The 12,974-nt window shown below is 55.1% G+C and overlaps 2 protein-coding genes across 3 annotated transcripts in view; both read right to left on the reverse strand.

Annotated features, from left to right (window-relative positions):
- Nucleotides 1-273: 273 nt before the first annotated feature.
- On the reverse strand, nt 274-2,521 carry CPLANE2 (ciliogenesis and planar polarity effector complex subunit 2). Its single transcript, XM_080379532.1, has 6 exons — nt 2,420-2,521; nt 1,663-1,787; nt 1,427-1,579; nt 1,214-1,338; nt 991-1,130; nt 274-566 (listed from the first exon to the last, which is right to left on the reverse strand). Exons 1-6 carry the CDS (start codon nt 2,497-2,499, stop codon nt 338-340), a joined length of 852 nt encoding a protein of 283 aa, XP_080235658.1. The 5' UTR covers nt 2,500-2,521; the 3' UTR covers nt 274-337.
- A 2,361-nt stretch (nt 2,522-4,882) lies between these two features.
- Nucleotides 4,883-12,974, reverse strand: part of FBXO42 (F-box protein 42) — a 50,128-nt gene continuing 42,036 nt past the window's right edge. For both annotated transcript variants that reach the window (XM_080379530.1, XM_080379531.1), the window contains 6 exons: nt 9,558-9,711; nt 8,353-8,463; nt 7,980-8,076; nt 6,862-6,918; nt 6,278-6,394; nt 4,883-6,125 (listed from right to left, as the gene is read on the reverse strand). In XM_080379530.1, coding sequence (XP_080235656.1) covers nt 5,028-6,125; nt 6,278-6,394; nt 6,862-6,918; nt 7,980-8,076; nt 8,353-8,463; nt 9,558-9,711 — 1,634 coding nt within the window. In that variant the 3' untranslated portion in view covers nt 4,883-5,027. The remainder of the gene's footprint in view (nt 6,126-6,277; nt 6,395-6,861; nt 6,919-7,979; nt 8,077-8,352; nt 8,464-9,557; nt 9,712-12,974) is intronic.

The following is a 12,974-nucleotide window of genomic DNA, read 5'->3' on the forward strand; positions in this document are numbered from 1 at the left end:
ATCCCCAAAGCACCCAAGGCACCCCAAATTCCAAGCACCCCAAATCCTGCAGCACCCAAGGCACCCCAAATGCTGCAGCAACCACGGCACCCCAAATTCCAAGCACCACAAATCCTGCAGCACCCCACATCCCGCAGCACCCCAAATTCCAAGCACCACAAATCCCAAAGCACCCACAGCACCCCACATCCCACAGCACCCCACATCCCACAGCACCCCACATCCCACGATCCCCTTGCACCCAAATCAGACAAGTCAGGGCACCCAGGCATCTCTTGGGGGAAAAAGATGGATTTGGGTCAAAAAGCACCTTCCCCACCCCCCACCCCCCGGGGGTTCAGGCCGGGGGGGTCCCCTCATCCTCCAGGGCGACACCAGCAGCGATCTGGTCCCGCCGCCAGAGCCTCTCAACCAGGGCGTCGAGGAGGGGGGCGACCCTGGCCAGCCCCCCACCCGCCCCCCCGAGCCCTGGCCCGCTGCCCGCCCGCAGCACCGGCAGCCCCCAGGTCCCCTCGAAGGCCACCACATCCCCCTCTGTCACATCTGCCTGCGGGGACAGGTCGAATCTGGGTCACGGGGGGGGGGGGGGGGGGGAGGGGGGACACGGTCAAGGTAAACACCAAAAAACCAAATCTCCCCCCAGCCCCCCCCCCTCCCCCAAATAAGTGGGGGGCACCAAGGCATCAGTGTCACGAAGTGTGCATGGTCTCAGCCTGCCAAGGTGCTGAGCGCTGTGAGATGTGGGGGTGCAAACCCCCTTATTGTGGGGGACACACACTGTCAAGGGGGACACCAACACCCAGACCCCCCCCCCGGGGGGGGTGTACAAACCCCCTTACAACTCGGGGGGTGCAGTTGACCCATCGGTGTCACGATGCGCGCGCGTTCTCAGCCCGCCGAGATGCCAAGCGGTGGGAACTATAAGGGTGCAAACCCACTTCTGGGGGGGATGTGGACCCCCCAGGGACACCCCCGCCCCCCGAAGGATACTTGGTGCCGACGACCACCTTAACGAGGTTTTCTTCGTCAGGGCCGATGACCCGGCTCATGAGGGCTGGCAGCTCCTCGAAGGACGAGCGGTCGGTGAAGGAGAAGAGGAAGAGGATGGCGTCCGCCTCCTCCTTACAAGCCTGGGGAGGGGGAGACGCCACCATCATTGGGAGGGGGGGGGGGGGTCCTGTGTGTGTGTGTGTCCCATGTCCCCCCCACTCACCGGCAGCAGATGCTCGAATTTTCTCAGTGCTCCGTCTCCACAATCCCAAAAATGCAGCTGGAAGATGACAGGGCGGCCGCTGGCGCGTGGCTTGGCCGGCCAGTGCACCGTGGTGGCCTCGATGCCTGGGGACACACACACACACACACCACACACGCTGTCACCCCCAGGGGACATGCGGGAGGGGGGGCTGTGTGTCCCCCCAAGACGTACCCAGGGTCTCATGGTGGGTGGGGGGCACGGGGGTCCCCGCCAGCACGGCCACCAAGGCCGTCTTGCCCACGCCGCTCTTGCCGGAGACGAAGAGTTTGTAGGTGACAGTGGGGGCGGCCAAGGGGGGGGGCAGCACCGGGCGCTCCAGCAGACCTGGGGAGAAAGGGGGGTATGAGGGGTTTGGGGGGGGGCTGACACCCCAATTTGGTGAGGGGGGGAGGCGAGGGGGTGCTCACCGAACACTCTCCGCCGGTTCTTGTGGAGGATGGAGTCCCGGTAAGGGCGGCCGGCAGGGGAGAGGAGCCAGCCGGGCTCCAGCACCGGGCCCCCCCGCTCCGCCATGAGCCCCCCGACAGCGGGCCTACGGGGGGGGGGTCCTGTCCCATGGGGTCACTGCGCCCCGCAGCCGGGGGAGCCCCTTAAGACCCTCCCCCCCCGGGCTGCACGCACCCTCCAGGGTTCCAGCATCCCATCACAGGGTCCCTGCCCCACCACGGGGTCCCTGCCTCACCCCCTCCAGGGTCTCAGCACCTCCCCATGGGGTCCCTGCCCCACCATGGGGGTCCTTTGCCCCCCGGTTCAGGGTTCCAGCACCCCCCATGGGGTCCCTGATCCCCCCCCAGGTTCTCAGCACCCCCCTGTGGGGTCCTCTGACTCACCATGGGGGTCCTTTATCCCCTCCCCCCCAGGGTCCCAACGCCCCCCATGGGGTCCATTACCCCCCCAGGGTCTCAGCCTCCCCCACGGGGTCCTTTGACACCCCCCAGGGTCTCTGCACCCCTCCATAGCACTCCGTGCCCCCCCCAGAGTCCCCGCACCTCTCTATAGGGTCGCTGACTCCCCCCCCCCCCAGGGTCTCTGCATCCCCCCACAGGCACCCCTACACCCCCCACGGGCCCCCTGTGCCCCCCCCCCATGTAGGTCCCTGCACAGAGCCCCGGGTCCCCCCCCCCCCCCCCGCGGCCCCTTTAAGGCTCGGCCCCGCCGCCCCACCTGCGGCCGCTTCCGCCCCGGGGTGACGTCACCGCCCCGGGCGTGGCCTCGCGGCGCCCCGCCCCTTTGCTGCAGCGCATGCGCGAGAGGTGGCCCGGGGAGGGGGGTCCCTATAGCCGGGGGATCCCCGGCCCCACACTACCCTATGGGGTCGGGACCCCCCCCCGCCTGCCCGCCCGCAGCTGTGCCCAGCGCTGCTCTGTACGGGGCCGCCGATCCAGCCCACGCACGGGCTCGGGGGTCCCCAGTTACCAGCCCCACAGGCTTTGGGGTCCCCCATCTCCAGCCCTGGTTGGTTTTTGGGGTCCCTCATCTCCAGCACTGGCAGGATTTGGGGTCCCCAGTTTCCAGCACTACCCTCCTTTTTCCGAACCCTCCCCTTCCTCCTCCCAGCTTTCCCCCCCCCATTTTTTCCACCTCTACTGATGGCTCTAACATCCCCTGGTGGAAATACTGCCCTTTTTTCACCCAGTAAGCCCCCACATCTCCCCTTTCATCCCCGAATTTTGGGGGAGCGCAGCAGGGGTTTCTCTCCATGGCATTTCCACCCCCCCGACCCCCTCCCCAAAAGGACCAACCATCCGTTTCTTTTCCTTTTTATTTGTTAAACTGCTAAAAATTCATCAGGATGGAGGGAGGTGGAACTCATTAATCCCCCCGCCTACCCCCCCCCTCCCCCCCAATGTACACAAGATTTTAAATATCACCGAAAATCACTTTTCATTTCTCCGCTCGGACGAGCCTAGGACGATGACATGGGGGGGACACCTGAGTCGCAGGGGGGTGGGATGCACCTCGCTCACAGCACCAGCGGCTCACGGGGTGGGGTGTCGGGGTGTGTGTGTGTGTCAAAATTTGGGATCAATTTATCGTTAAGAGCACAGAACATGCGTTTCTGCAGCCAACTGGGATGGATGAGGGCTGGCCCCAGCCACTCAGCAGGTCTGGGGCTGATTGGGGGGGGGGGGGGGTGTTGGGGACCAAATGCCCCTGCAGGGATGCTCCGTGCAAGGAGAAGGATGTATCCCCAGTGGCAACCCACCATCCATCCCTTTTTTTAATTAATTTTTTTGGGGGGTGGATGACAAAAGACATGCAAAGGGGAGGAGGGAATCGATGCCAAAGCCCCGACCGCCTTCCCCGCGTCAAAGCTTAAAGCGGAGAAGAAATATTTCATAGCTCACCCTAGGTGCTCCTGAGGTTTTTGGGGGTAAAATTTGCATTTTGCCTTCCCTTCGGACAAATCAAATACATTGGGATTAGAGTGGGAGAGGTTGGGTTTCACCAGGGATTTATTTACAGAAGTGGAAATGCCGCGGACAAAGCAAAACCCTTCCCATCCCCACGCGGCTGGGATGCGATTTAAGGCTCTGACCGGCAAAAAGCTCAGTGGGGATGGAGGGGAGAGCGGAAGAAAGCCAAGAGGGGAAAAGGGGCCACGTCATGGCACTGCCGGTTTGGGGAGGGTTCCCTGCTTTTCAGGTGCTGGAGGTTGTTGACCAAAACCTGGCAGAATCCGCCCATTTGTCCCACCCCCCCATCATCTCGAGGGGAAAGGGAAAGAGGGAGGTTGTCCCAGAAGGACGCACAGGTCCAATCCCTTCGGATTTTAATTTGTTTTAATCTTTGCGGAAGGAGGCACGTGCAAAGATGAGGTGCAGTTACTGCTATCGAGGCTGCTCACATCCTCAAATTTACCGATATCCATCTGTTTGGCTGGAAAAAATCCCCACGCGTTCCCAGGCTACAAGGTGCTGGTTTGGCCTTGAACGGGTTTGGGCTGTTGACTGAAACAAAACCTTCGAGTCTAGAAGGGAACGGGCAGCTGAATTTCTCAGTCTTGGGGGAATAACGGTGTTTCTAGCGTAACTGTTGTGTGTTTCTGCTGATCAGAAGGGATCAGGCCTGATCCTGAAGCCTGATCCAGCACAGGGCAGGGAGAGCAGGATGCTAACGCCCAGCTAATTCTTATTATTTTTGGCATTTTGATGCAAAAAACCCTGTCCTTTCTTCCTTCTTACGGTCCCCTACAGAGGCCAGGAATTAGAGGGGCAGGCCAAAGGGGTGAAAGGCAAAAAAAAAAAAAAAAAGGCATCATGTTTTCATTGAGCAAAGGTTCGCAGCACTGCAAGGTTCCTGACGGGGTATTGCTGTTGTTTTCCTTACGGAGTCAAGCACAGAAATAATCAGTGCGCGAAGCTCCCAGCCTCCTGCCTGCGGTGTTTGGTTTGTTCCTATAAAACCACTTTTATTCACATCCCGCGAGGAGTTTTGGGAGAGAGACGAAGCCTCCCCAACCCCTAGAAAAGAAAACCAACCTCAAGAGGATACTGGATGGCAGATTTCCCTACCTGCTCACCCCAAATCCTTGGCTTGGATCACAGCGGCATGGGTCCTTCCCCGCCTGTAAACATGGATTGCTTAACTGGGGTCGGGTCTTACTGGGAACTGGCGGGGCAGCGCTGGAGGTTTTGCTTGGACTTTATTGGTTTCTTTCTCCCTAATTCACAGTTTGAATGCCTGCGTGACAGAGTAAGGGCTCGGAGAGGAGAGGGAAGAGCCGGGGGGGGAAGGGAGAAGGCGATGGCGGCGAAGGGCTTGGGCCACATTATCTTTTTGCTCGCACAAAGTACAAGGCATTTGTTTTGGGATAGTATTTCACGTTTTGTTTCTTGTCCATGAGGCCACCGAATATGATCAACTCCCCTCTGCCTTGCACCACCGTGTGTAAACTGGTTTCGGGTGGCCCCACCACCGAACTGCTGTTGAACACTTTCCATTTGACTCGTCCTTTTTCCTTGGTGTCTTTAATGTCCAGCACGTACATCTGCATGGGCTTGCAGTTCATGCTCTGGTATAAAGGCTTCCCCACGTTGAGGGACTGGGGAGGGTGGTGGCCCAGGCGGCGGGCGATGGGAGGTAAGGAATGGCCGTCGCCTTGGGTAGAGCCCAGACGCGCCGCCGAGCCCGTCTCAGCACCTGGGGACCCTGGGGAAGAAGCCAGAGGAGGGCTCAACGCCGCAGAAGCCGAGGTGCCTTTGGAAGAGAGGGCTTTGACGGCCTCCAAGCTCCTCCGGAGCGCGCCGGGGGAGACGGCCCCTGGGAGGGAGCTGGCGACGTGGGGCGGCGTGTGGATGCCGTTGGTCTGCTCAGGGGGGTTCCTCACGCTCGTGCTGACTGTCCTGCCCTCCACACCGTCCATCTGGCAGATGATGGAAGCTGGTTTCTGCTCCCAGCTCAGGTCAACGGATCCCAAACGCAGGTCTTTCTGCTCCGGCAGCGATCCCCGGCGTGGTGCCAGGGGAAGCCCCACTTTTAGGTCGTATCCTTCAGCCGCGGAAGGCGTGCTGGGTGATACAACCTGCACGGGGCTGTCCAAGGAGGCACCGCCAGCCACTGGGGCTCCAGGCGATAAACTCCCACCGTTGAGTACAGGGGAACTGTCCCCTCGAGCCGGGGAGAGGCTGCCTTCCCGGGACCCTGAGGGGGTTTGCCTCTGCGCTCTGGGTCGCAAGGTGCCCCAGCGGCCGTTGACACAGGGAGCCTCGTCCGTGTTCCTGACGGGAGACTGAGAACGGTATTCCCGTGTTTCGGGGACCAGGGCGGGCGGCGTGGCGCTGATGGGAGAAGGACGAGAGTTCAAGCTGGGGCTCAGCGGGGCTCTCCCGCTGGGGGCTTGGCTAAAGACCACAACACACTGTCCCACCTGGAAGAGAAGCAGGGATATAATAGGTTACGGATGGCAGGATGATCCTTTGTGCTGTATTGGGGAAAAATTTGGGGGTATGGAGCACCCTGGGCAGGGAATAAAGATCAACGAATGTGTATGAGAGAGCAGAGACCCCACTGCGTCCGTACCCTGCAGGCAGGATGGCACCACAGCTCCGGGGCTCCATGGTCTTCATTCTCCACCTTGAGTGGCTGCCACGTCCAGGGGTTTGCATGCATGTGCAGTAACCAGGCGTCTTTAAACAGCTGTGAAGAAAAGTGGGACAGAGTTAGGAGTCTGGTTTGAGATTTAGGAGCCTGGTTTGCTGCTGAGATCACCCCATCGGAGGCAGGAGCAGTTCTTTGCTGCTGCAGACGGAGCAAGGGTGACCCAGATCAGGATCTGACCACCCAGGAGTGACTACACCCTACCACAGCCATGGACAAATCCTTTCAGCTCCACCTCCTACCCCAGTATAAAATCAGGATTAATTCTTCTGTGGTTCAATTAACCTTGGCGACCTGCTCAGGTAGTGCCTGGGGTGTTTCTTTCTTAATTAAAGCAGCTGTAGCAATAGCTAGACAGCTTCTCTGGAAAATCTAAAATGTGGGTGCCCAGATTTGCAGAATAAAATGTTCTCTGGGTAACATGACAAGTCCCCCCTCTCCCCAGTCCAGCGCCCAGGGTTCACAGTCACAGCAAGACACATGCAGTTCACGCCCAGGATACTTACTGCATTGGGACCACCACAGCCACCGAGGATTAAAATGGTTTCGTTGTCTATTACAATCTGGAGGAGGCAAAGAAGAGCGTTTCAGACCGGGAAGGATGTGAAGCTGTCCCCAGCGCTTTTTGCAAGACCTCCAAGTGCAGAGAGAGCCAGGTTATGGCTTCTCAGCTGCGCAGACGCTGCCGAATTTTGTCTGCCCCGGGATGAGGAGTGGAGCTGGGATGGAGAGCCGGTTTTGCTGGGCCTGAGGCAAAGTGGGATGCAGGGTTCACCCCACTGCCTTGTCCCAAACAGCTTGCAAACCAGTTCCTCTTACAAAGGAGAGCAATTACTTCCTGAAGGTGAGCCAAAGCGCAGGGGACTCGACACCCCTCTTCAAATAAGGGAGAACGTGGAAGGATTGTCTGGGAGGGCACACGCTTGCAGAAATGTTTGTTAGATGCTGGCAGTGGGTGAACTAGTCCCCTAGTCTCCTTTTCCAGTGGGTGGAAAAGCACGTTTAAGCACGACCCAAGCGATCTCTTCTGGGTGCCCTGCTAGGCTGAGATGAACCGTGTGCTGGGAACCACTGACCATCTTCCCGGGGACCATGAAGGGAAGGCAGGGATGCCAGCTGCAACAGAGATACCTGCATCAAGCTGGGTGACTCCCACGAGCTCCCTGCCCTGGGCAGGCAATAAAACAGGCGCTGCCAGACCCATGCTTTGAGCGGGTACGATACGCAGTCACTTGAACCAAGAATGAGGAGAGCGGAGCAATCAAAAGGGCCCCAAGCCAAACCAACCTGTGATAACACTTGATTGATCTTAAATGCCATGGGGGATGATTGCTGGGTTAAAACAGCCATTTGTTTTCTAGAAATGCTCATTAGAGTTCTGAGTCATGTGCAAGACATGGCACGGTACCTGCCTAAACGTTAGGGAGATGAAAAGTGCACCCTCACAGAACAGATGGCTTGGGAAAACAAGGCCCCGTCGGGCAAAGGCTGCAAAGATAACTTGGAAATCGGGTGCTAGCTTTCAGGCAACCTGCTGAGAGCTGCCTGGAAGCTGGAAATGAAGCTCTGTCTGGTTCAGCTTTGGCAGTGTGTGTTGGTGCTGAGCTAGTGAAGGAGAGCTCACCTGAGACTGGCCACCTCGTGGGTGAGGGCTGGGCCCGGCGATGTTGGGCTTGGACCAAGACCACTGCTCGAGATCCAGCACCCAGACATCATTGCTCCTGCAAGGGCGAGACAACAAGCGCTGACAATACAACTGGGCCCCTGGGCATTTGAAACATGGGTTCAGGGCAGAGTTTTATGGCAGAACTGGGTTTTTTGCCAGCTGAAGCCTCAAGGGGATTTGCCAAAAGCAGCGAAGGGTATGCTAAGCCAGCAGGCAGACCCCAAAACCCTGTGGAAATTTCCTTCTGAAATGCTACGAGCTACCCCAGGACCACCACGACACACTCCTCACTTGCAAGAGCACTTGTCAGGCACCCTCACCCCAGACTTACATTTGTCGAGATCCTAGTGAACCCCCAAAGACGATCATTTTGTCTTCAATAACGCAGGAGGAGTGTCCTGCCATGGGAGGGGGGCCGTGGGTGGTCACGATGCAGTTCCACCTAGGGAAAGAGAGAGGAAGATATTCACCATCGGGTCAGAAAGGCAAGTGCCAAATGAATGGCAAAAAGAAAAATCCCAGGGACTGGCAAAGTTCTCAAGAACATGTTACAGAGGAAAACCTCAGGGAAAACCTCCAAAAATCCAAATAATAACGAAACTAATTAGAAATACTAATGTGCTAAACATATTTAAAGCATGACAAAGTCACAGAGCCAAGCTGGAAATATCGCCCCTTTCAATTAAGTTCGCCCTGAATTATTTCCAACGCTGTTTAATTACAGCGTTGTTAACGACACTGCCCAAAAGTGCATTGGATAATTGACACTTTTGATGATGAAAAGTTCTCAGTGAAAAGAGGAACAGGAACCATCGCCGCTTTGATACAACATTCTCTCCTTTCTCACACACAAGCATCAGTGAGAAAGCCTGGTTTGAACCCAGCCAAATGGTGTTTAAAGGGAAAAGGAAAATTCCTGCCATCTCTGTGGTCACTGCTGGATGCTTTCATCCAGGAGCTGTAAAGGCAGAGAGATTTCTAAAATGGTGCAGATACCTGCTCAGGGTGCAAACACCTGCTTTATCCCGTCTCCCTTGGAGGCCCACAGGAGCTGTGAGTTTTGGACTATCACTAAAATCAAGACCTCCAAGAGTTAAGGCTTTATCTTCTCCTTTCCTCAGAAAGGTCTCACTGCTCCCAGCTACATCGATTAAGTTTTTAAAATATTCACATCCAGATTTCCCACCTGGCTGGCCGAGAGCCCTCCGGGAGCCTGGCATTTTTTAAGTATGAGTCGAGAGCCATATGGAAGCAACCACCAGCCAAGAAGTGCTAGACAGCAGCATGTCCACATCTCTGGTGTGCTTTTGTGGGGTGGTTTTTTTCAGCTTTTTTTTTTTTTTTTTTTTTTTTTTTTTTGTTCGTTTCATTAAAAGCATCACAGACACACCAGGATTAGACACACCTAGGAAACCAGGGCCGTGCATAGCTTCCCAGGCGGGCTCAGAGAGACACCCTCCGGCATTACTCCAGCTGCATTACAGACACATTTTTACAGGATCAAAGCCTGGGCTTTGAATCCAGATGTGCTCTTACCAGTTTTTGGAGGGTGAGTACGTATGGATTTCATCGAAGAACCTTTCTGGCTGGTGCAGAGGGTAAGGGCTCGGCCGCGTCCACCCACCAAAAAGCACAAGTAAGTCCTTGTAGACCACCAGCGTGGCGCCAGCCTTGGGCGAGGGATACGAACCTGGGCAGGGATAGAGAAAAGGAAGGTTAAGAAACCATGCTTGAACACAGACACTGCACTCTGCATCGGTTTCACTGAAGTGTAACAACACAGGGACTCTACCTTTAAAAAAAAAAAAAAATGCAGAAAAGAAGGCAAAATTAGAGCTGGGAGCCTGGGAAGAAAACTACTGCCGATTTGTGTCATCATAATTAGTAGGAGCCTGAAAGCACATCTCATGTATGGCAAAACATCTGTCACTCACTGGCAGGAAATTGCTAGCTTTTGAGTGCATCCCTGGAAATTATTGCTTTAACACAGAATAAAAGCAATAATTACCACCAAATACCGAGTAACTTCTCCCTAAGGAAGGGGGGTGAACGAATACCAATTCTAGCGCATCCAGAGTCACTCGTGGCAGATCGCTCGGGTACTCACAAGTGGCAGCGTGCACCAAATCACATTTTTTTTTTTGTCAAGTGGCACAATTAAACCCTAAACGCTTTGCTGTGTGAATTAAGTCACTCCTCGAGCCCGCAGAAAAAAAGCACTCCTCTAAAAATAGTACTAAGAAACCTTTTGCTTGGCTTGTTTAAGGTTCAAAAGGCTCCGCAGGGGGCAGGGACCTCCTGAGCAGGACCTGCACAAGCCAGACGATGTGACCTCTTGGACTCGGTGCCATTGTGATTTGCCATGCTTGGAAAATGCTGTACACCCCAGAGGTTTTCCTGCAGTGCAGCAAAGCGCAGAGCTCACCTCTCAACCTGCTGCTGCTCTGTTATGACCCTGCTGCCACCACATCAGTCCTTAGCTGGCTCAGAGCAAGAGCAACTTCAATGCAACGAGCCCCTTTGTGAGGGTGGCTATCAAAGGATTGGATCCCTTTGAATTTATGTCAGGAAATCGGCCACAGTCTGCTGCAAAACCAGAAACCCTGCCCACTCCAGCAGCCCGAGGTGCTGTGTCGCTACCTTGCTGATGTGTTTGGTGCCAAATTGCTTCCCAGGAAAAGCTAAAGCCTCTCCAGCCAGGGCTGATGTGTCTGAGCATCCTCCTTCCCACAGCTGTCACCAGCACCAGGCAGATTCCTCTACCTCTGCAGTCACGCTTTCAAAATAATTAAAATACATCACCCGAAAAACATGGATGCGCGTGCCCAGCCGTGGGAAGCAGGGGCAGCTCAAGGGCAAGGCAGCGCACGTGGCCACAGAAGCACCGTCACCCTCTCCAAAAAGGCCGATACACCAAACAGACCTCTCTCCTCCAATGTCCTAATAGGACTTGGAGAAGAATTTTTAGCAGGTAATGACATGCAGAACAGACTATTTTTAAAAGAAACCAGAGCAGCTATTTTAAGATGCTGCAGCTGAGAAAAGCAATTTGATTGCGATGGGTTCCAGGTGGTGGGTGGTTAAGAGCCCAGCCAAAAAGCAAACCCCGGCCGGACACAGAGGAGGTGGCTTGTAGAGTGTCTGAGCTTTTCTCCAGGGACAAAGCACATTTTGCTGCTGCTCAGGTATACAGCTATAGGGGAAAAAGGGAAATAAAGCTGTGCAGGAAACAATTCTTCTGCTGTGGCACATATATAGCCTGGCCAGAGCTACACCTAAGGTCTCCTTAAAGATGAGAGTGCCAGAAGAGGGTCACATTTGGTTACTCTTTGTTCCCACATTTGTTTTCCTGGCTCGTTCCGTGGCTGTGTGCAATTCATTAATCCACACCAGCAGGTTTCCAGCCTAAATATTTCCCTGGCAAGAGCCTAAAGTTGCTCTCCCAAGCTTGGCATCACAAGCTAGACTGCTAGAAACATTTGTACCTGACTTGTAGAGAACTGGCTGGCTGGGTTTCTCCACTGAGGATGCCACAAGGCAGCATGGGGTGAGAGGTGCTGGTTTTAAATTGGGGTATTTTAAACCAAAAAAGGTTAGTTAAACTCATCCCAAGATGGAGAAACAGATTGGCACTTTGCTCCGAATGGTCTGGGATGGTGCCACCCTCCTACTGCTGTAACCTGAAGGTCAACCCCAACCTCAGACACCGAGATGGTTCCCAAATGAGTCAACAACAGATAAACAGCCCAGGGCAGAGGCTAGCCCTGGTTTTTCAGGAAGCTTTGCCTGTTATTGGATGTTGTACGGTTGGAAATGAGCGGAGTTTCATTCTGCAATGCAGGAAATAAACCTGGGTTTTACAAGTCAAAGAGCAGTTGGGCTCTCAAAACCTCTTCCAACTGGGCAGCCGGGACATCTACAGATGCTCTCTGCAAGAGACACGCACCACGAGCTTGTTGTACCCGAGAGGGCTTCAGCGATCTTGCATTCGAGTGAAACACGTGGACAAAAAGCAGCTGAAATCTGAGGAATTCATACCGCTTATCCCTCCAAAGCAGAGGGGACCTGCTGGGTGCTGCTGCCACCGTCCTGGGAAGGGCCGGAGCACCCCAAGGGAGCCAGAGCAAAGCTTGCCCTGCCCAGGCAAAGGGGGAAGGCGACTGGCAGCCTTTGTGACTTCAGGTCTCAAGTATGCAGAGAGCGCAGGGACGGGAGCAGGGACATCAAAGGGACACCGCTCCATTACATGGGGCGCGTAACAACCTGCTCAAAGTCCGAGCTCTTGAGAGGATGTGCCGAGCAGCGTTTCAAAGGCCAGCAGGAATGTACTTGACACGGGAGGGCTTCTTCCTCTCCCGGATTACGCTTGCAAATGAAACGGCTTCTGTTCCTCACCAGGGACCAAAGTGCCTGCAGAAGAACATCGTTAGCTAATTGCACTGGTTTCTGCTGCTCCCTTGGTCAGAGGGCAGAGAGGACTCTTCCTGGCTGGATTTCCAAGCTCCACACCCTGGTAACACCATCCAGCCTGGTATCTGATTATCTTTCCTTGGGGATAAGAATTTAAGCAGGCAGAGAGTGCAGGCACAATTAACTACTCCTAAACATAGAAGGCAACATCTCTTTACAGCTGATGCTGTTTATTCAGTCGGAATAAGCAGCTAAAAGCTGGTCCGAGCTATTTTTTTTTTTTCCAGTTGATGGATTTTCCTGGCTCGCAAAGCAGATACATACTTTTCAAAACACAAACACAGATCTCCGGCTTCCACGGATGTTTGGAAGAGAAATGCTAGCCTCTGATCGCTTCTGACACAAGCTCTGGATGCTATCTATTTAGGATCTGTCCTTATAAGCATTTTTTAAGCCCATTTATTCAGCCGTCTAATGCAACTGGAGCAGCATGCGCAGAGATCAGCGGCCACAAAATAAAAGCCTGGCTGTAAGGGCACGTGT

The sequence above is a fragment of the Falco punctatus genome, assembly GCF_963210335.1.
Source record: "Falco punctatus genome assembly, chromosome: 3".
NCBI lineage: Eukaryota > Metazoa > Chordata > Aves > Falconiformes > Falconidae > Falco > Falco punctatus.

Coding starts and splice junctions, on each gene's coding strand:
- CPLANE2 (XM_080379532.1), bottom strand. CDS start 2,499: ATGCGCTGCAGCAAAGGGGCGGGGCGCCGCGAGGCCACGCCCGGGGCG. Junction 1,788..2,419: donor CGGGGCGGAAGCGGCCGCAG/GTGGGGCGGCGG, acceptor CCCCCCCCGTAG/GCCCGCTGTCGGGGGGCTCA. Junction 1,131..1,213: donor AATTCGAGCATCTGCTGCCG/GTGAGTGGGGGG, acceptor CCCCCTCCCCAG/GCTTGTAAGGAGGAGGCGGA.